The following is a 16633-nucleotide window of genomic DNA, read 5'->3' as shown; positions in this document are numbered from 1 at the left end:
TTGTATTCAACACCACAAGGCAACGTGACTGTCCTCTTGCTGCTGGTTTATTTTGAGGATGCGAGCCGATAAGATTGTAACGCAGTAGGCAGTCACGGACGTTACACGGACAAACATCTCCGCTTTCACTCCGCGTCCTCCAATCAATCTGAATCATTTTTTTCTCTTGATTTATTCAGCACATTTTTCATTTTTAATGCCATCGTGTTTGCGTATTGTACTGCATGTTTTCATGAAAGAGGATCGATCTTTGCGGGCAATCGATTGCATATCGCTAACCAATACGAAAAGGTGGACGTAGTCGACCTTCCAGACTCTTGCGTTCGTGTCAGAATCTGATATATTCCATCTGCTGCGTGTTTCGAGGCCTTATTTATTTCTATTTCTAGCCAAATAATATCATAACATGTAGCGAGAACCAAGCCACAAAAAGCAATCCTCTGCGTATCTCTCACACGCCAACGGAATTGAAGTCGACCTCAACTTAGAGGGACATTGCTTTCGATTGGGACGGACTTTGTGTATCCAGCTAGCGAAAGAAGCAACAAAACCATGTACCTGTGCAGAACGCATAACATGTCCACTTTATAGATTGGATGTTTTTTTGTTTTTTTTTAAGTACCACGCGAATGTCAAAACGCGTTCCGCGAATTGACGTCAGCGACAGTTATCAAGAGCTCTGCATCTCGTGAAATGACAAGTCGATGTCAAGGCGTTACATCGAGTAAGCAAATCAGACCCCACCGTACCGAATCTCAAGCAGGAAATAGCCAGATTCCTTCTTATGTTATTATTGTTCTATTTCTTGTTACCTTCTCTTTTATCAGCCGTGAAGGCCTTCATTCAAAAGGCAGATCCGAACCGCAATTTTTCAAAATTAAAGGCCGTGAAGAAATTGATTGTTCGCTTGGCTTACGTAACCGTAATGTTATTTCGCATCAAAATATTATCAGATTAGAACGATTGCATTCGCGTTTATCTATTCTTCATTTTGCTGAGATTTTGGTTTGGTATTCCGCAGAAGTACGTGCGTTGTTTGAAAAAGTGTGTATGTGACTGTTACTTGGTTAATGCCATTATGGTTATTGACTACCATAAGGGCTTATGAGCTGACTGTCAAGTATTGATACCGATCAATATTTGCTTTTTGAAAATATTCCCTAAAATGTCTGTGTGGGGCTTAAAGGCCTAGGCGATCATATTGGCCTAGATGCACGTCATCCTGGATTTTTGCTGGTCGGTCTAGCACCAGAAACCTGTTCAGTTCCCGTAAAATTTGCTTATGCACAGCCGCCAAACATAAAGAGGAATATGCTAATTTTCACGTTTGCATAGCCTATAATGAAGTCTGTAGGATTTTCATTTGACGTCATGGGCGAAAATTGAGGACACAACCATCGAATGGTATTTATTTTGGTTGGGTACTAATTTGGACAGGCCACCAGCCTCACAGGTACTTGTTATGCCATAACTGAAAAAACGTACAGGAAACAGCGTAGAAAACGAAACACGAATATTGTTGCTCAATTAACAAGAATTTGCACTCCATAATAAATTAAAAGAATTCAGTCGCTCAGTCAAGTAAATACTTTTAAACAATTAAAGGAATATCTTTCCGGCCTTCTTGACGTGCCAGAGTAAATTCACAGATTCGTGTCAAAAGTCGATGAACAATATCAGCCATTTCGTCTTCGGTAAGACTGTCGAGATTACGGCAGGACCAGGCGCAATTTGATCGTCTTTGTTGTTGACTCGTGAAAGAAGAAAAGGGCGATGAGTTTTGCTGACTATGCAAAGAAGAGACGGATTGAGATTGATAAAGGGATGATGCGGCATGCTGTGCTCGAACTAGCCTTCGTCGTTGGCTACATTGCTGCAGTGTAGAGCTGACCTGTCCGACCTGATTGTTCATCGACGTCAAATCGTCCTCGATTTCGTGCAGCTGATCAAACAAGCTGGAAATCTCTCCCTCACGACGTTCCATCACTGCCTTAGCGTAATGAATGGAACCCCGCCAGACGTCCGTTGACGTCGTCGACGGCGGTCCTGACGATGTACGAGGCACGTCGTCCGTCGTCGCCATCCAACCAGTCGATTGATTCGCTTCTGATAAGTTGATCCAAGGTCTCGCACGTTCTGTGTTCATTTCAAGGATTTCCGGCTCGGGTGAACCTGTTTGTTTTGAAAAATATTGCCACAATCAACACTTTTTCTTCTCACAAAAAAACAAATAGTGGAATTTCCCACAATTCCAGTCTAAACATTGCAGGATTAATATTGATCACGTGATAGCCAGACAGCTTTGTAACGTGCTTCACGTTATCGAGCTGAATCTTAGCCAACAAAACCGACTGCGTTCCGTTAGTTGAAGGACAGTTCTTTTTTAAAAAATCATTTTTAAGCTGTGAAAAGAGAAGCACATACCTGTGCTGGTGAGCGATGGGTATTCGGAGCCGAAACAACTGTCGGACCACTGAGAAACGGAAGGTTCGCGTCCGTAATAGGGTTTCACCGATCGGCTGAATGGGAAATCGGACGGGCCATTGACTAGTCCATATGCAGTCGTTTCATCCGATACAAGACGGTGCTGGGTCTTAGTCGGCAGGTCTTCATCGTCATCGGATCTCGTGACATTAGACTGGTATTGTAGAAGCTTGTATCGGAAATTAGCTAAGCCTGTCCGTCGAGGATTTTCCACAGTATCGGACAAACTCCACCCGAAATTATTGCTTGGCATAATTGTTGCTTGATTTTTGTTTTCAATCAACTGTTTGACGTAAAAATACTCGACAAAGTCAAAAGACAATCATTCACCAGTGAATCACTTATTATCGGCAACAGCTGGGCACTGAACGAAAGACGAGCAAGATTTTTTCTGACGAACTAAACAAAGAACTAGGAGCTACTTATGGATGGTCTCCCCCTCACGAAAAGTCGGCCGGAGCTGATGGAGTATCACTGTGGAATGGGTTTCTATGTCGGAGCAAGTAAGGCAAACCTCTGTCTCTCTCTCTCTAGAAAAATGCAAGTAGATTGCCAGGGCAGTTGCTAATCCAATTGTGAAAAGGATACCCAGTGACAGGATCGGACCTTTACATGCCGATCAACTGGTGCCTGTTCTTTTCACGTAGAGTACAGTTATACGTTAGCATCGTATCCATTTTCCTTCTTCCTTCCACTAATGTCATCCGACTCGCGTCAAGACTTGTACACAGTTGCACCGCGATGACGCAAACAAGGCATAAGAAGATTATCACAATCAAATAGAAATGCGACATTGGATTCCCAAATAAGTACCCCGCCAGCTGACAGGCACGTCGATAATAAGAAAAAAAGGAATAATAATTGGCTTTTTTTTCGTCAGCCGGTGTGACGTTGCAAGTTTGACAAACAAAATTGGGGTTCTTGGCAAGATGACCCCACAGGATCAAAAACTGGCGTCTTATGTGCAATATTGTGTCGGCTCCGTCTCTCGTTTTACCTCATCATGTCGCGTACATGTCTTTTCGTGATAATCAGCACTCCAAACGAAAGTCTTTGGATACGTGCGTAAGTAACCGGAAAATATCTGATATACGTAATAAGTGAGTGAGACTTTGTAGGGCATCATGACGTCAAATTGAAGGGACGCCGGGTCCGGATCTTCTCGCTTGTACAACACGGATGACTAGGAAGAGAAAAAAAAAATGCGGTCCGGTTTTTTCTTCTTTTTTTTAATTGCCAACAATGTCACTATCGATTTCTTCTTTTGCCGTTTTTTTTTTCACGCAACTCAATTAGAAAATTTAGTGAGAGGAAGTGGACTCCGTCATTAACGGCTACTGGTATTTTAGCTGTTGTCTATTTTTCGTTGCCGAATTCGTAGGAACAATGCTTCCATAATAACTGGATTACAAGCCAGCGCATTGATTTATTAATAAGTCATGTCCAATTGTCCATGCAAGATTGCGTGAGTTTGTGCACAAGGCAAAATCACGGCTTGAACGAAAGCAAATCAAGCATTCGCCAATTTCAGCCCAACTTGAATTGAGTTCCTGCGGTTCAATGGCCACCAAACTATCGTTGTCACTTTTAGAAATAGTTCACCTCGCAAAGGTGGTGCGTTGCCGAACGTCATTTTCATTTTTTATCAACAAACAAGTTTAAGTAACACAAGGCAAGCAAGTTTTTGGCAGGTGAGTGGCAATCAGAATTGGTTATTTGTATTATAATTAGCTTCCGTCAAGGGGAAAGGGATTCATTAGAACATTTCATGCAATCATTTGCGTCAGTTTCTTCGTAAAACATTTTATCCCAATTCTAGCAGACCCTGTAATCCCAGTTTCAATTACTAGCCACACCCTTCCTCCCGAAGAAAATTGTTCTTTTTAGACCGAAGGACCTTGCCCAATAACCCAAATATTGAACGCAAAATTGAATACGACATGCGTGATATTTAAATCACGCATTCTCTTTGCTACTTTTTAAAAGGGCAAGGTCACATGCCAATAAGGGCGATGAACAGAAATCGCTACTCTATTTCACCTTAAATATATTGGAAAAGGACAAATTTGGGAGGCTGCTTGAAAACATATTTCATTATGACTAAGCTGGAAAACTATGATGTCAGCATAAGGCTGTAAACAAGAAAGGATTTTGAAATCACGGATGACAGAGCATTTTACATGGGCAGAACAACGCTTATCCAAAAAAACGAGCTTTCCTTTATCTTGCTGAGAATGCTGATAATGATCTAATAGACGGATGGATGACAGGTCCAGTATGTGCTACACGAGTCAAAGTGATGTAACCCAATCTTGACTTTGCAACAACGCAGAAATTCATATAAGTAAACGATTTTTGCCGACCCCCTGGCGTCGTTCGAAAATCAAATTTGTTAACATCTGTGAAGGGTTACGTCACTTAATGTTTTGATACAAGTCGTTTTTCTTTGCGGACACTCCTTCAAACGAAACAGATTTGAATTTTCAGAACTGTGGTCCTTAGTAATTCAAACGTAATGTAATCGAAGGTAGTCCGAGGTATTTGCTCTTTAAGTTTACATGTTTAAGGAGCCTCTTTAAGAATGGATGTGCAGTATCACGTCAAACAGCATCCAAGCCAAACTACGGTATGTGAAATCGTATCGTACGACATAGCTTGTGATGACGCAGTTGTCCGAACTTTCACCTTCTTTTACCTTGTGGCAAGGAAAATTCCAGGTTAGACGCAGAACGTAGGAAGCTTTTATGGCTGTTTTGTTGGTAGAGTTTCCTCTGCGTTTCATTTGACACATATTTTATTTACTGCTCTGCGTCGTAGTAAAGGCGCAGTAAAGCTCAGTGGCAACTATAGAGTAAACTATATTTTTGAAGATGTTTCAGCGAAACGTATAGTACTATGCGTCGACAAGTAATTGAGGTAAATGCCAAACGTGAAAATTTCAGGCATTCAAAAGTTACGCGTGAAAACTGAAACTTAAAAACATCCACCGTAAATCGTTTTCCTTTGATAAGAGTCAATTTATCCTGGACGTACAAATAGATTAAAACGTTTCGTCTTAATAATTGCCTATTGTTCGGGATCGGATGAATGAACTCCACCAACAGCGTCTTCAAGTTCTTAGAAGAAGAAAAATTCCGGAAGCGTGTGCCATTACTCTCCATTCTCGACAGTAGAATGCGAGTATTTTTCGTGTCAATCCAGTCAATAACTTTTCTTCTTTTTCCGGATTTCCGGAGAAATGCATTTTGCGGGTGCTAAAGCTTGCAAATCCGGGTCCGAAATAGATTTATAACTCCGCCCTACTACGTGCTGTTTGGATGTTGTGCTTTTTATAAATAAGCAAATCCAGCACATTGTAACGGAAGAGACGTCTTTCACTACTTATCTTTTCTTAAACACAGATATAGGATAACACGCGTTCTATACTCACGGATGTTCAAACACGAAATGCTCTCATAGCGTCTGATAAAAGCTCTAGCCAGGCAGCCTTGACAGCATCGGATATGACAATAGCGGAAGGTAGACGAATAGTGCAAGAGCAAAGAAGTCATCAATAACTTCCATAATATTACACCTACCGATCCGAATTTTGGTTTGTTTTGTCTTGGAGTTGTTTGCTTAAAATTCGCAATCAAATAGGCTATGCCCCAACAGTGTCGTGGTATTTATATTTCTTAAAGGCAATATTTTATTAATCTGATGGTATATTTTATTTTTTATTTTGAACGTATATAAAGGCATCAGATGACTGGAAGAACGATAAGAGAATTTTAACTTACGAGTACTGGTGACAAGATGGTTCTATTAAATCACGTAAGACTTCTAATTCATATTCCATTGTCTTTACTCACGTATCCTCAAACGCAACGGGCTGGAGTTTTTGCTTCTGGGACTTGGTTGGTAGAACCAGTTGTAGTATTGTTGTGTTCTTTGGGTGCTGGCCACGGAGACTGATGATCAGTTGGATAAAGACAGGCAGAAACGGCGGACGAATCATTGCGTTCTCGGTAGCTATTCGATGCGTTTTGCGACATGTTAGAAGACCTGTTACCGATTCCCGAACGTATTCGGCTTTGGACGTTTGCAAATTGCCTCTTCTTTCCTGGTAGACTCGGTAACTGGGCACTTTTATTGGTTACAGCTGTGGAAGGATTCCAGGGTGGGCGAGAGTCTGTCGTGCTCGATTTTGATTTGACAGAGGTAGTTTTTGGCATGATAACAACTTTTTCCCTAAAACATTTAAATATAATATGGTTCTGCCGAAAAACAATAAGGGATTTATTTGTATTATCAAAACCTTTGTACTGAGTTTCACGTAATGGTTCATCTGGAACTATTTTCCTAAATGTGTAGACTCGATAGGGGGCGTAATCAGTGATGCCTGACGTACGAATAAAAAGTAAACATGTTCGTTATTAATTATAGGTTTTTGTTCGTTTTAAACATACCAACGAATTTTTACTTGCCAATACAGATAAGGACCAACCATGTAGGTCTGAAAACCATTATAACAGCAAACACTTTCCATAGACACCTAGCTAAAAAAAACTGATCACAAAATCCACGACGATAATTAAATAAGTTGATCTCCGATTACTTACTAAATTCACTTGCGTATACTAATGAAACGAAGCAACAATCAGCACTTCTTGTAAAAATCCAACTGCACTGTTTAGTTATACAAGCTCTGCTGAACGTCAATCCTGATCTGCTTCCACTGATTGACTGACAAAGCACTCGATAACGACATTTTTGCCAAAACGAATTTAAAAAGGCAGCTTTTTAAAAGCCCTCAAGATACAGTAAATATGATAATATTCTAACATTATGTTGAAGGCAAGCTATGAATGGATATTTCAGGCTATTTTCAGACAATCGCCTTCAGCAACCGAATAAAAAACAAGGTAATCAATGGTTTACCTTTTCGTTGCCTTGAGCTTTTTAGCTCGCGTTGCCAACCATTGTGAAGTAGCAACAGAACAAATAAACAACGAGAAAAATTATGTATCAAAATCAGAAGCAAAAAATGCTTAATTTTTCTGTACAAAAACAAGAAAAAAAAATAGGTAACACTTAATGGGTACGGGAAGCTTGTAAATTATATTACCTTTTGTGAAAAACCATACATGTTCCCGGCCTCGATACCGGTACTGTCGTCCCATTTTCCATCATCCGAGTTCAAAACTGACGAAGGACAAAAAATATGTAAAATTAAGCGGCTTCAATGTCCGTAGCGGGGTTTAGGGTTGTCGTCATCTTAAGTGGTCTACAGCACAACAAAAACGGATGGGTTTAGTAACATTCATCGACTGGAAGAATGGAATCGTACTTGAATTAACTGCGCTCAAGCTCGTCTGCTAATTGAAATCAGCATTTTGAATATTTAATTCTTTTAAACATAACTGTAAATCGAATTCGAATTATGGCTATATGCGTACGGTAGCAGAATTCACGCACTTATTAGACAATTTCATTAATGAGAGCCAGATAAAAGTTTATCTTTCCCACAACTAATGGATAGTTACCTTATGCATAAACTAAATAGAATAAAAGGAACTAAAACTCTAAAGGGGAAAATGAAAAAAAAAACTATTTCAATGAACATAGATAGTTAATTTTAAAGCACTGTATTCAATGTGCCTGTTATATGGACAGTAATAAAGATATTTCACTATCAGGACTGCTTCTTTTATTCGTTCTTTTCTATACATTCAGAAAGGGTGCTCTTTCAGATTAATCTAAATTCTAGACAGGCTTAGAATCAATCAATTTAAACCAGTAGCCACATTCACAACGTTTTGGTTCGCCTTTGTAGAGCCACATCCAATTGATGGCAGTGGCGTCCTCTTCACACACACAACCTACTACACGGTGGTCAGCAACTGAGGGAACACGGTTAGGCTTTTCCTTGGTTCCAGCAACTCGTTTGTAGACTTGCATTTCATAAGGATCCTATGTGAATGTATATTTTTTTATTTAGCTTTCCAACAACTAACTTAATCATTTTTTTTACCTCTCGACCAGCTTGTTTTGCAAGAATTTCACGCTTTTCTAACCCTGTAGCATGTTCGAGGGGATCGTTCATAGCTAAGGAAGAAAAATACCGTGATCAAAAGTTCATTATCAGAGCAGTTTTGGCTTTCATGGCGGCCTACGTGACGACGGTGCGTACGCGAAATTTATTATGTAAGCCCCACGCGTAAGCCCAGCATGGAATTATTTTAGATGTATAGAAACCTATAACAATAATTACCTCTATCTGCCGCCCTCACAGCGGTAGTAGAAACTCCTCGCCGAGTTGCAGCGAAAACCGAGCGGCACACGAACGAAGCCATTTTTCTTCTCTGGATTCTTGTGAGCGAATGAAACAAATGACGAGTGAAACAAGTGACGAGCGCTTGGTTGCCGAGCAACACTAAAGCTTCTGCTACATCGTTTTTACAGAAACCTGGCAATAGGTTGCATTTGTGTTTTTCGTACGAATCAAACGTTTTATGGTGGGTAATGGATTTATATTTTTTAATGAACTTTCTGATCAATTATATTTTCAATTCCTAGGTATTTGAAACATGGGTGACCGTTACAACATTCACTCTCAGTTGGAACACTTGCAATCAAAGTATATTGGAACCGGACACGCGGACACGTCAAGATACGAATGGCTTTCTAACCAACATCGAGACTCGTATGCATCCTATGTTGGTCACTTCGACCTGCTAAATCACATAGCAATTGCAGAAAACGAATCCAAAGCTCGTGTACGTTTTAATTTCATGGAAAAGATGCTCCAACCTTGTGGACCTCCTCCAGAAAAAACAGAAGACTAGAGGTTTAGCCCATCATGAGACATTTTCATCTTTGAATTCCAATAATAAATTTTTTTTAGTCCACTGAATTTCTTAATTTCATTGTTTTGTATTGGATAGATAATGAAATTCAAAAAAATTTATCTTGCGTGATTTGTTACATCCAGAGATTGAAGGATGAAGCCATTCTTTGTTATCTTTAGTAAGCATTTTGAAAATAACTATGAAATAGAATGGGATTCCTAATATCACCTTTTTTCTTTATAGAATGTCAACTAATATTGCAGAACCTTTTCTTTTTAACTAATGTTAAGATTTGTAAACTAAAAATAGTACGTCATGGGTTGCTGAAACCCATCAAAATTGTCGCGACATCTAGCTGCCATTTGTATCACAATACGCCGATTATTTCGGCATGTTCAGTACTATTAACGTTCAAACTCCTTGTCCCAGGTTATTGTAATTTAATATCTTAAATATTGATTTATAGCCTTAAGCTTGAGCAAGTTTGATCACTTTGCAATTCCTGGCATAGTTTGCCTGTATACCCGATACGATAATTTTTTTTTACCACTCTTAAATCTGTGATAAATTATTGGAAAGAAGCATGACTGCTTCTTTATCTCGTTTTGCCGTTCTTCGAATTGATGACGATGAAGATGAGAAAGCAGCTTCTAGAGCACGGGATAAACAAAGGGCAGCAGCACAAAAACTAGCAGAATCAAAAAATAAGTCTGGAAAAGTAAAATTGAATTCAGAAAAGAATGCTGCAAAGAAGATGAAGGCTGCCCAAGAAAAGGCAGAGGTATGGAGGCTGTGTATATTTGATTAAGTCAGAGACAATTAATACAACTTTTGGAACTACATACCTTATCCATGCAATTCTTGCTTTTCAGCTGAAATCTTTGGCGTTTGGTGGAAGCAAACCCAGAAAATCTTCTGCCCCTATTAAGAAACCTGCTGGAAATGAAGTCTCATCTAACTTTAAAGAATGGAAACAGAAAGATCAGGAATTTGTTGATGATGATTTTGAGGCACAACTCAAAGAGGCAATAATGGCTTCGAAAGTAGATTTTGAGGCAAATAGTGGAGAAGCCACTAAACTGTCAGAAAAAGAAGATGTAAACAACAAACCATCTAATAAGAAGAAAGCGGGAAATAATAAAAATAAAGGGGCCACTACCATGTCTCTTGATCAATTCAAACAGGGCCCACAGGTGAGATTTTGTATTCCTGTATCTTAGGCAGTCGTACAAGTGGTATATATTTATGTCTTTCTTTAGGAATCTCCTCGAGAAGCCCCAGCACATCAAGGAATTAATGGAAAAATCATTGGAGAAGAGCATTTCTTTGAAGAAGTTGCAGATGAGGCAAAAAAAATTATTAACAAGGAGAAGAAAAAAAATGAATCTTCAAAGAATACAAAAAAAGCTAAGGAGGTAAAAAAAAAAAGCAAACAAAAATCATTCATTCCTTTACAAGCCCCATAAATGAAATTTTGACTTGTAATTTGGAGGCTGTTCATGTTGAGCAACCACGGCTAGCTCAGCTCCACGAAGAATTGAGTCAAAAAAATATCGAAATAGAAAGTCTTCGGTCGGAAAATGACAGACTGCGTGAAGAGTTGCTCAACGTTAAAACCCGCAACAAGAAGCTTTGTGGAATCTTACTTCAAGGAGAAAGTATGGTGCTGATTGTATTTAGTTATTGTGCAGCTATCTATAATATATTTTAATTTCGGAGTGTTTAGTGAAAGAAAAGGCCCAACTCCTTGTCGAAATGGATAAAATTTCTAAAGTCAAAGATGAGTTGATGGCTGAGCTAGAAATCGTGACCAATCAATTACACCAGGAACGGAGCAAAGTTACCGTACTGACCGATTTAAAGAAAACTGCTGTAATAATATTATAACCAAGTTGTTGTTTTCACAAAATCGTCTAATTTCTTTTTCACGTTATTTAGAGTTACAAGAAAAGGTCTGAAAACGAAAAGTAAACCTCGGGAGCGTGAACTAGCCCAAACAGTAACATGGAAATTCACGAATTATCTTCAGATGATTTGGCATGTTTACATTCTAAAATTCTGTGTTATTTCACTTAAAAAAATTTTTCTTCGTCGAATTTCGATTGGTTGGCGAAATTGCTATAAGCAACGTACCTTTGAGTATACACGGATGGAAGAACTGTACATTTTCTAATTTAATTTTTTTTTCTCTTTAGGTGTACATAATCATCCAACTAACATGGGAATGGTCTGACATTTTAATTCGTGTTACACGAATGAATTGCCGTGATCTTTCCACTTTAAAGTTTTTACTAATAAATTCACCGCGCAAAATGTTGTGGATAATCTCTTGATTAACACCATTTGGAGTTTTGGTGTGACAAATTGCAGGCAGCAAGAAGCAGTAAAATTTGTCGTTGCAATCCGGATGTTCAAGTGAAGCTGGTGACGTTTGTCTACCTTCACCGGTAAAACCTGGTGGCTTTACAGATTTTGCAACATTGCCTAAGGATAAAATTGTTGACATGGAAAAAATATAATTCGGAGCGTTGCGCTGGAAATTGTAAGTAATAAACTGACAAAGCTGCTGTATACTTTATTCGTTGTGATTATACTGTTTGATAATTTATCAAGGGTATAATCCTAGCGAAGGACATGTTGCAATGCACAAGCATTAAATGCTATCCCTAAATTCTTTTCCCTAGATCCCGTTCGGAAATTTCCGTGACGAGGCTGTTGTAATTGGATACCAGTAGCTTACACGCAACGCAAACCTTGAAAAAACTGCCTCAGATTGACGCATACCTTTCCTTGAGATAAGGGGATTAAAAGTTAATCTTGCCTCCGATTTGAAAAAAATCCCGATTCCCGTTTTTGTTTGTACCGGTCTTAGCTGTATAAATGCAGCTTCTTAAATAGCCGTCGATCAGTTGAAAACCAGGAGCCGTGAAACTATCGCCAGATTCAGTTCACGAGAATTCTTAATTTCACCACCATGTTGCCATCCGTCCAAGTACGCATTTTGTACCTATTTGGTATGTTAAAAATTTCATTTCATTGACAACTTTCCTTTAGTAGCTAATCATGAATTCAATTTTAGGAGCCCTATTGTGCCTAGGAACAGGAGTCACTTCTCGGCGGACTTTCTTTAACCCAAAGGTATTGTTAAGATGAAAAGTAAAATTGTTGCGTAAGGTTGACGCACAGATTCCACCTAAATAGCGTTCCCACTTTTGGTCGTGAAGGACACTTTTATCGAATACCAATCTGGGGAACTTATCCTTAACCGATAATAACTTTTTTTTGTTTTTTTTTCTCGCCGTTTTACCAGCATCTAATTGAACAGGATCTTGTAGTAGAGAAAACTGCTAATACAACCTTCGTCTGTCCCGGCACTGGCAACTACCCTGTTCCTGGAAAGGTAAGTACTAAGTGATTCTGCTCTAATAATCTTGTCGGTTAATTAATTTCAAATCATTTAGGAATGCACCGAGGATTATTATTCTTGTGCTACTGGCTCTCCCGTTGCAATGGTAACTCACTTTTTCACTGCTCGCGGTCTGAGAAACTTCAAAAAGTGTTCACATTACGATAAATATGGTTATTTTCTATTATAATTTCAGGTTTGTGCTGGAGCTTCAGTATTTGAACCCAGCACCAATGTGTGCACATCGTCATCCACCGCCCCTTGCAAGAGTGAGTTATTAAGTAAAAAAATTTTCTCCCCTAAAATGAGACTGAGTGGTAGTTTTTCAAAAACAGCAGAATCGACTACTACGACGACAATGACTCCAACGACGACAATGACTCTAACGACAACGACTCCCACAAGGATTTCGACGACGACAACCCCCACTGATGTTCCGTTCGATTGCCAGGATAATGGCGCTTATCCTAACCCGAGTAACTGCAATACCTTCTACATGTGCTCCAACGGCATCGCGTATCTCTACGTAAGACCTAAAGGAAATTCGGTAAAGTTAAAATCATTAATAAAAATTCTGTTTTCTTCCGTCGCAGTTCTGTCCAAGTAATCTAGTCTTTAACCCAACAACGGGCAATTGCGATTACCCATCCAACGTTTCCGGCCCATGCGCAGGGGCACTTTAAAACCAAATGCCACGATTAGAAAAAAACGGAATTCTATCAAATAGTCATTTCTCAATTTACAGTGAAATAATAGCATGTCAATTACTATGTATAGCTATAAATTATCTGACGAAGTTGTGCCCAGTAGGCTATATTTTCAGTAATCAAAATTTATTTTTATGTTTAATTTGTCTATGATTATTATGATCTGTTCATCAGTTGATGAAGAGGACACCTAAATATATGTAACATCTCGTTCTTGATTTGTGATGTCCTCTTTCGTCATTAATCTCTGAAAAGAGATATATCTACATTAAAAAACTAAAGTTATCTTTACAAACACTATGGTCACGCGTGCCTAAAGAGTTGATCCGATGCAAATTGATTCGTGGTTTTTGTTTACAGATTTGAAACGTCAACATGCGGTATCAATCCGTCAAAGAACATGTTATCGCCATTGAACGGGAAATTCTTTCAGGGTTACAACAGATCTGTTTATAAAGGATAGAAAAGGATTTTTTATTCGCCTTATCTCTTCAATTTCCACGCCTATTTGCCTTTTTATTTGCAAAGGGTTGATTCTCTTTCAATCGCTGTGATGCCGTTTGAAATTTTATCAGCACAACGTTCTGCATAACTTTGAAGAAAAAAAAAGCAGAAAAGAAGTTGCACGCAAAGGTAACAATAATATAATTTTATAATACGAAACCTCTGTTCAGGAGCACATTAAATGAAGTGATGCAACGGCAGGATACATGTTATCATGAACACAAGAGCGATAACACATGAAGTTTATAGCTTCATTGCACCTTTCCTGGATTTACAACTTGCTTAATCTCTGTTTGTAAGGAGGGAACGACATTGAAATGATGAAAGTGTTGCCGCATTAGTAGCGAACGGTGGCATGTTTTATTCATTCTTTATCAAAATTAATTCAAAATCAACGCAACGCAGTAATTCATCAGAAGTCAAGGTTATCTTGGACTCGAAAATTTAAACACGTTATTGGGTATCTTTGCAAAGAAGCAACTAGTAGGTTTCTTATTTGGCAATCGAGCCAGGTTTTTTTGTCATCTAACTTGCCTTCTGTTGTTTGTTTTTTAATTGAATTCAATAATCTACTTCACACGTAGGCCAACCTGTGGCCAACCAGCTTTGTAACTCCCCCGCCATTGCGTTTTAATTTAATAGGTTTTTTAAAAAATTTTCTAATGCAAGATTGCTTCCAATGCGATCTGTTTCTTTTTTTTTTACGCCACTTGTCTTGCAGTCTTACTGTCTAAGTTTATACAGTTCATTTTCTTTATTCGTTTTGGTGTCGTTGCCATAGCTGGAAAATAATCGCTGCCAAAATATCGATACTTTACTTAGTAGGAAGAAATAGTCTGCTATTCGATCACACGTGAAGGGCTTAGGTGGCAGACGTAGATACTGTTTGTGATTTTCTTTCAACTAACAAAGACGAAAGTATGCACCACAACCTTTCTGTGTTTTTATTGCTTATTTACGCGTGCATTTTCTAATGCGTTTGAAAGTGGGGTTGCACATATTTCTAGTACGGCCAACTTGGTGGTGAAAGCTTTGGGTATGCTCTGACAAGGATTCCTGCTGCTGTCCTTTAGTGGTTTTACATGAGCTCTGGAGGTCCATATACATGTAAAGTGAATATAGTAGAAAACAATTTACCCTCCAACACTCACTATTAAAGTGTATCGAATTTAAGTGTGCGTTCAGTTGTATTGTACACATTTTGCGTAAGTGAATAATTTCACAAATTTATGTACACAGTAATAAGCGTTCCAAAATCTATGAAATTTATCAAGTGTAGTTAGGTTTCGGCTCCACGTTAATAAGGCAGAATTTTAAGTTTGCGGTCTAGGGTTTCCGGGGAAATGGGCTGTCTTTTTTTTTTATCTACAACCAATCGTGTTTCAGTCGAGGTGCACACCTTCAGCTACAAGCAAATGGCTGTATACCAGCGTAATCGATCGAAGTTATCGGTTATGGGTAATACAATTTGTCTATAAGGTCTTTTTTCAGTTTAGAATCGACCAATTCATTGGTCCTTTCAACAAAATGCTTCCATCGAACTTTGTTGAACGGATCAACGCATTTGGTCGATTCTAGGTTGCACTTTATATGTGGCGTCATTTAAGCCGCCATCTTGGAAGATGGCTACGTGGCGTCACGGATTATCCAGAAATTGAGTCCTCTGCACTCATCTGGGGAACTTTTCAATCCTAACAACCTCCATCGACCATTTTTGGACTCGTCGAGCCAATCAGTCCTAAGTGTAATCCTACGGGGAAAACCGTGGGTGGAGATGTATGGTAAGCATGAAAGACCTCAAGGTAGTGGGAAAGCATGGGGAAAAACAAAGTTTGTCTTTGAGTACTCTATAAGGAATGTGATTGTCAACCCATATGCAGAAAGATTAAGGGCGCATTTTGGCGTCAACCTTTTGTTGAACCTTTTTAGTTCTTCTTTTCGTCAAGGTTGACGCCAAAACGGAAGAGTTGAGCAAAAGTTGAGAAAGGGGAGGAGTTGAAGTTCAACTGAAGGTCAACGGTGGTCTGGACCACCGTTGAAAAAGTTCAAATTTTTTTTCAGTTGAACCTCCCCCTGCGGTGTTTCCAAAACTGTCCCCTAATTGAATCATCTACCGGACAGTTGACGCAAAAAAAGTTGAACTAGAAGGAGACGCCAAAATGCGCCCTAAGGCAACAATGTTCGTTGAATATCAAGAAAAGGGGCAGGGAGAGGTAATTTGAAAGGCGCAATCGGTCAGGTACCGACAGCAAATGATGTTAAAATGGAAATACTGCTATGCAGGTACAGGAGGTTGCAGTGAAATGTGGGGTTTTCCATATGCTTTGTTTGCCAAACCTGACACATTTCACTGCAACCTACTGTACAGCCTATTGTAGAAAAAATGTCGCAGCTTCCCTATGCTATTTGTGTGGTGGATCAAATGGCACCAACCATAAAAAAATAAGACTACCGATGAATCGAATCTTGATTGATGGTCGAGAAGATCGTTATCCTCACGTAACCTAAACTTTTTTGTTTGAAATTTTATTTGTTGGTTATAATTGTATTTGAAAATACAAATCAATATCTTTGTTATTCATTTGCAAAACGATAACGATTTTTCTTATTCGACAGTACAGCGATCACAATCAGTGTGCGAAAAGCGAGAATGCAAGCCAATACAGAAGTAGGGGCATGGGAACCAACGAAACGTCACAAGT

General features: G+C 39.0%; 5 protein-coding genes and 1 long non-coding RNA gene across 10 annotated transcripts in view; 3 read left to right on the top strand and 3 right to left on the bottom strand.

Moving 5' to 3' along the window:
* Nucleotides 1-16633, top strand: part of LOC130692329 (piwi-like protein Siwi) — a 33822-nt gene that overhangs the window by 12468 nt on the left and 4721 nt on the right. The window lies entirely within an intron of this gene.
* Nucleotides 1346-3118, bottom strand: LOC130692365 (uncharacterized). The gene is made up of 2 exons (XM_057515470.2): nt 2425-3118; nt 1346-2172 (listed from the first exon to the last, which is right to left on the bottom strand). Exons 1-2 carry the CDS (start codon nt 2735-2737, stop codon nt 1592-1594), a joined length of 894 nt encoding a protein of 297 aa, XP_057371453.1. The 5' UTR covers nt 2738-3118; the 3' UTR covers nt 1346-1591.
* LOC130692388 (uncharacterized) lies at nt 6267-7467 on the bottom strand. 4 transcript variants are annotated; one of them, XR_009422098.1, is made up of 4 exons: nt 7086-7467; nt 6933-7032; nt 6782-6865; nt 6267-6714 (listed from the first exon to the last, which is right to left on the bottom strand). It is a non-coding gene; the product is annotated as an uncharacterized LOC130692388 (long non-coding RNA). The 4 variants fall into 4 exon arrangements; XR_009001380.2 differs by having other exon boundaries at nt 6933-7022; XR_009001381.2 differs by having other exon boundaries at nt 6933-7018; nt 7086-7466.
* Nucleotides 8157-8900, bottom strand: LOC130692378 (cytochrome c oxidase subunit 5B, mitochondrial-like). The gene is made up of 3 exons (XM_057515487.2): nt 8738-8900; nt 8498-8571; nt 8157-8436 (listed from the first exon to the last, which is right to left on the bottom strand). The coding sequence occupies exons 1-3, from the start codon at nt 8817-8819 to the stop codon at nt 8230-8232; spliced, it is 363 nt and encodes a 120-aa protein (XP_057371470.1). The 5' UTR covers nt 8820-8900; the 3' UTR covers nt 8157-8229.
* Nucleotides 9680-11464, top strand: LOC130692361 (G kinase-anchoring protein 1-like). Its single transcript, XM_057515466.2, has 6 exons — nt 9680-10095; nt 10187-10507; nt 10574-10729; nt 10807-10972; nt 11041-11186; nt 11253-11464. The coding sequence occupies exons 1-6, from the start codon at nt 9898-9900 to the stop codon at nt 11283-11285; spliced, it is 1020 nt and encodes a 339-aa protein (XP_057371449.1). The 5' UTR covers nt 9680-9897; the 3' UTR covers nt 11286-11464.
* LOC130692370 (probable endochitinase) lies at nt 12073-13645 on the top strand. Of its 2 annotated transcripts, none has more exons than XM_057515477.2 (7): nt 12073-12328; nt 12394-12452; nt 12625-12714; nt 12776-12826; nt 12917-12989; nt 13059-13246; nt 13314-13645. In XM_057515477.2, exons 1-7 carry the CDS (start codon nt 12289-12291, stop codon nt 13401-13403), a joined length of 591 nt encoding a protein of 196 aa, XP_057371460.1. In that variant the 5' UTR covers nt 12073-12288; the 3' UTR covers nt 13404-13645. The 2 variants fall into 2 exon arrangements, with proteins under 2 accessions (XP_057371460.1, XP_057371459.1); XM_057515476.2 differs by having other exon boundaries at nt 12074-12328; nt 13056-13246.

The sequence above is a fragment of the Daphnia carinata genome, chromosome 1 (genome assembly GCF_022539665.2).
Source record: "Daphnia carinata strain CSIRO-1 chromosome 1, CSIRO_AGI_Dcar_HiC_V3, whole genome shotgun sequence".
NCBI lineage: Eukaryota > Metazoa > Arthropoda > Branchiopoda > Diplostraca > Daphniidae > Daphnia > Daphnia carinata.
The sequence above is the reverse complement of the archived record's forward strand: the minus strand, read 5'-3'. Positions and strand labels throughout refer to the sequence as shown.

Bases quoted from the DNA above. Each gene is read 5' to 3' on its own strand.
- LOC130692370 (XM_057515476.2), top strand. From the start codon at position 12,289: ATGTTGCCATCCGTCCAAGTACGCATTTTGTACCTATTTG. The intron at 12,329-12,393 runs GTATGTTAAAAA...ATTCAATTTTAG, and splicing joins ACGCATTTTGTACCTATTTG to GAGCCCTATTGTGCCTAGGA. The intron at 13,247-13,313 runs GTAAGACCTAAA...CTTCCGTCGCAG, and splicing joins ACGGCATCGCGTATCTCTAC to TTCTGTCCAAGTAATCTAGT.
- LOC130692365 (XM_057515470.2), bottom strand. From the start codon at position 2,737: ATGCCAAGCAATAATTTCGGGTGGAGTTTGTCCGATACTGTGGAAAAT. The intron at 2,173-2,424 runs GTATGTGCTTCT...CAAAACAAACAG, and splicing joins CCCATCGCTCACCAGCACAG to GTTCACCCGAGCCGGAAATC.
- LOC130692378 (XM_057515487.2), bottom strand. From the start codon at position 8,819: ATGGCTTCGTTCGTGTGCCGCTCGGTTTTCGCTGCAACTCGGCGAGGA. The intron at 8,572-8,737 runs GTAATTATTGTT...TTTCTTCCTTAG, and splicing joins TGTGAGGGCGGCAGATAGAG to CTATGAACGATCCCCTCGAA. The intron at 8,437-8,497 runs GTAAAAAAAATG...ACATTCACATAG, and splicing joins CAAAACAAGCTGGTCGAGAG to GATCCTTATGAAATGCAAGT.
- LOC130692361 (XM_057515466.2), top strand. From the start codon at position 9,898: ATGACTGCTTCTTTATCTCGTTTTGCCGTTCTTCGAATTGATGACGAT. The intron at 10,730-10,806 runs GTAAAAAAAAAA...TGTAATTTGGAG, and splicing joins ATACAAAAAAAGCTAAGGAG to GCTGTTCATGTTGAGCAACC. The intron at 11,187-11,252 runs GTAATAATATTA...CACGTTATTTAG, and splicing joins CCGATTTAAAGAAAACTGCT to AGTTACAAGAAAAGGTCTGA.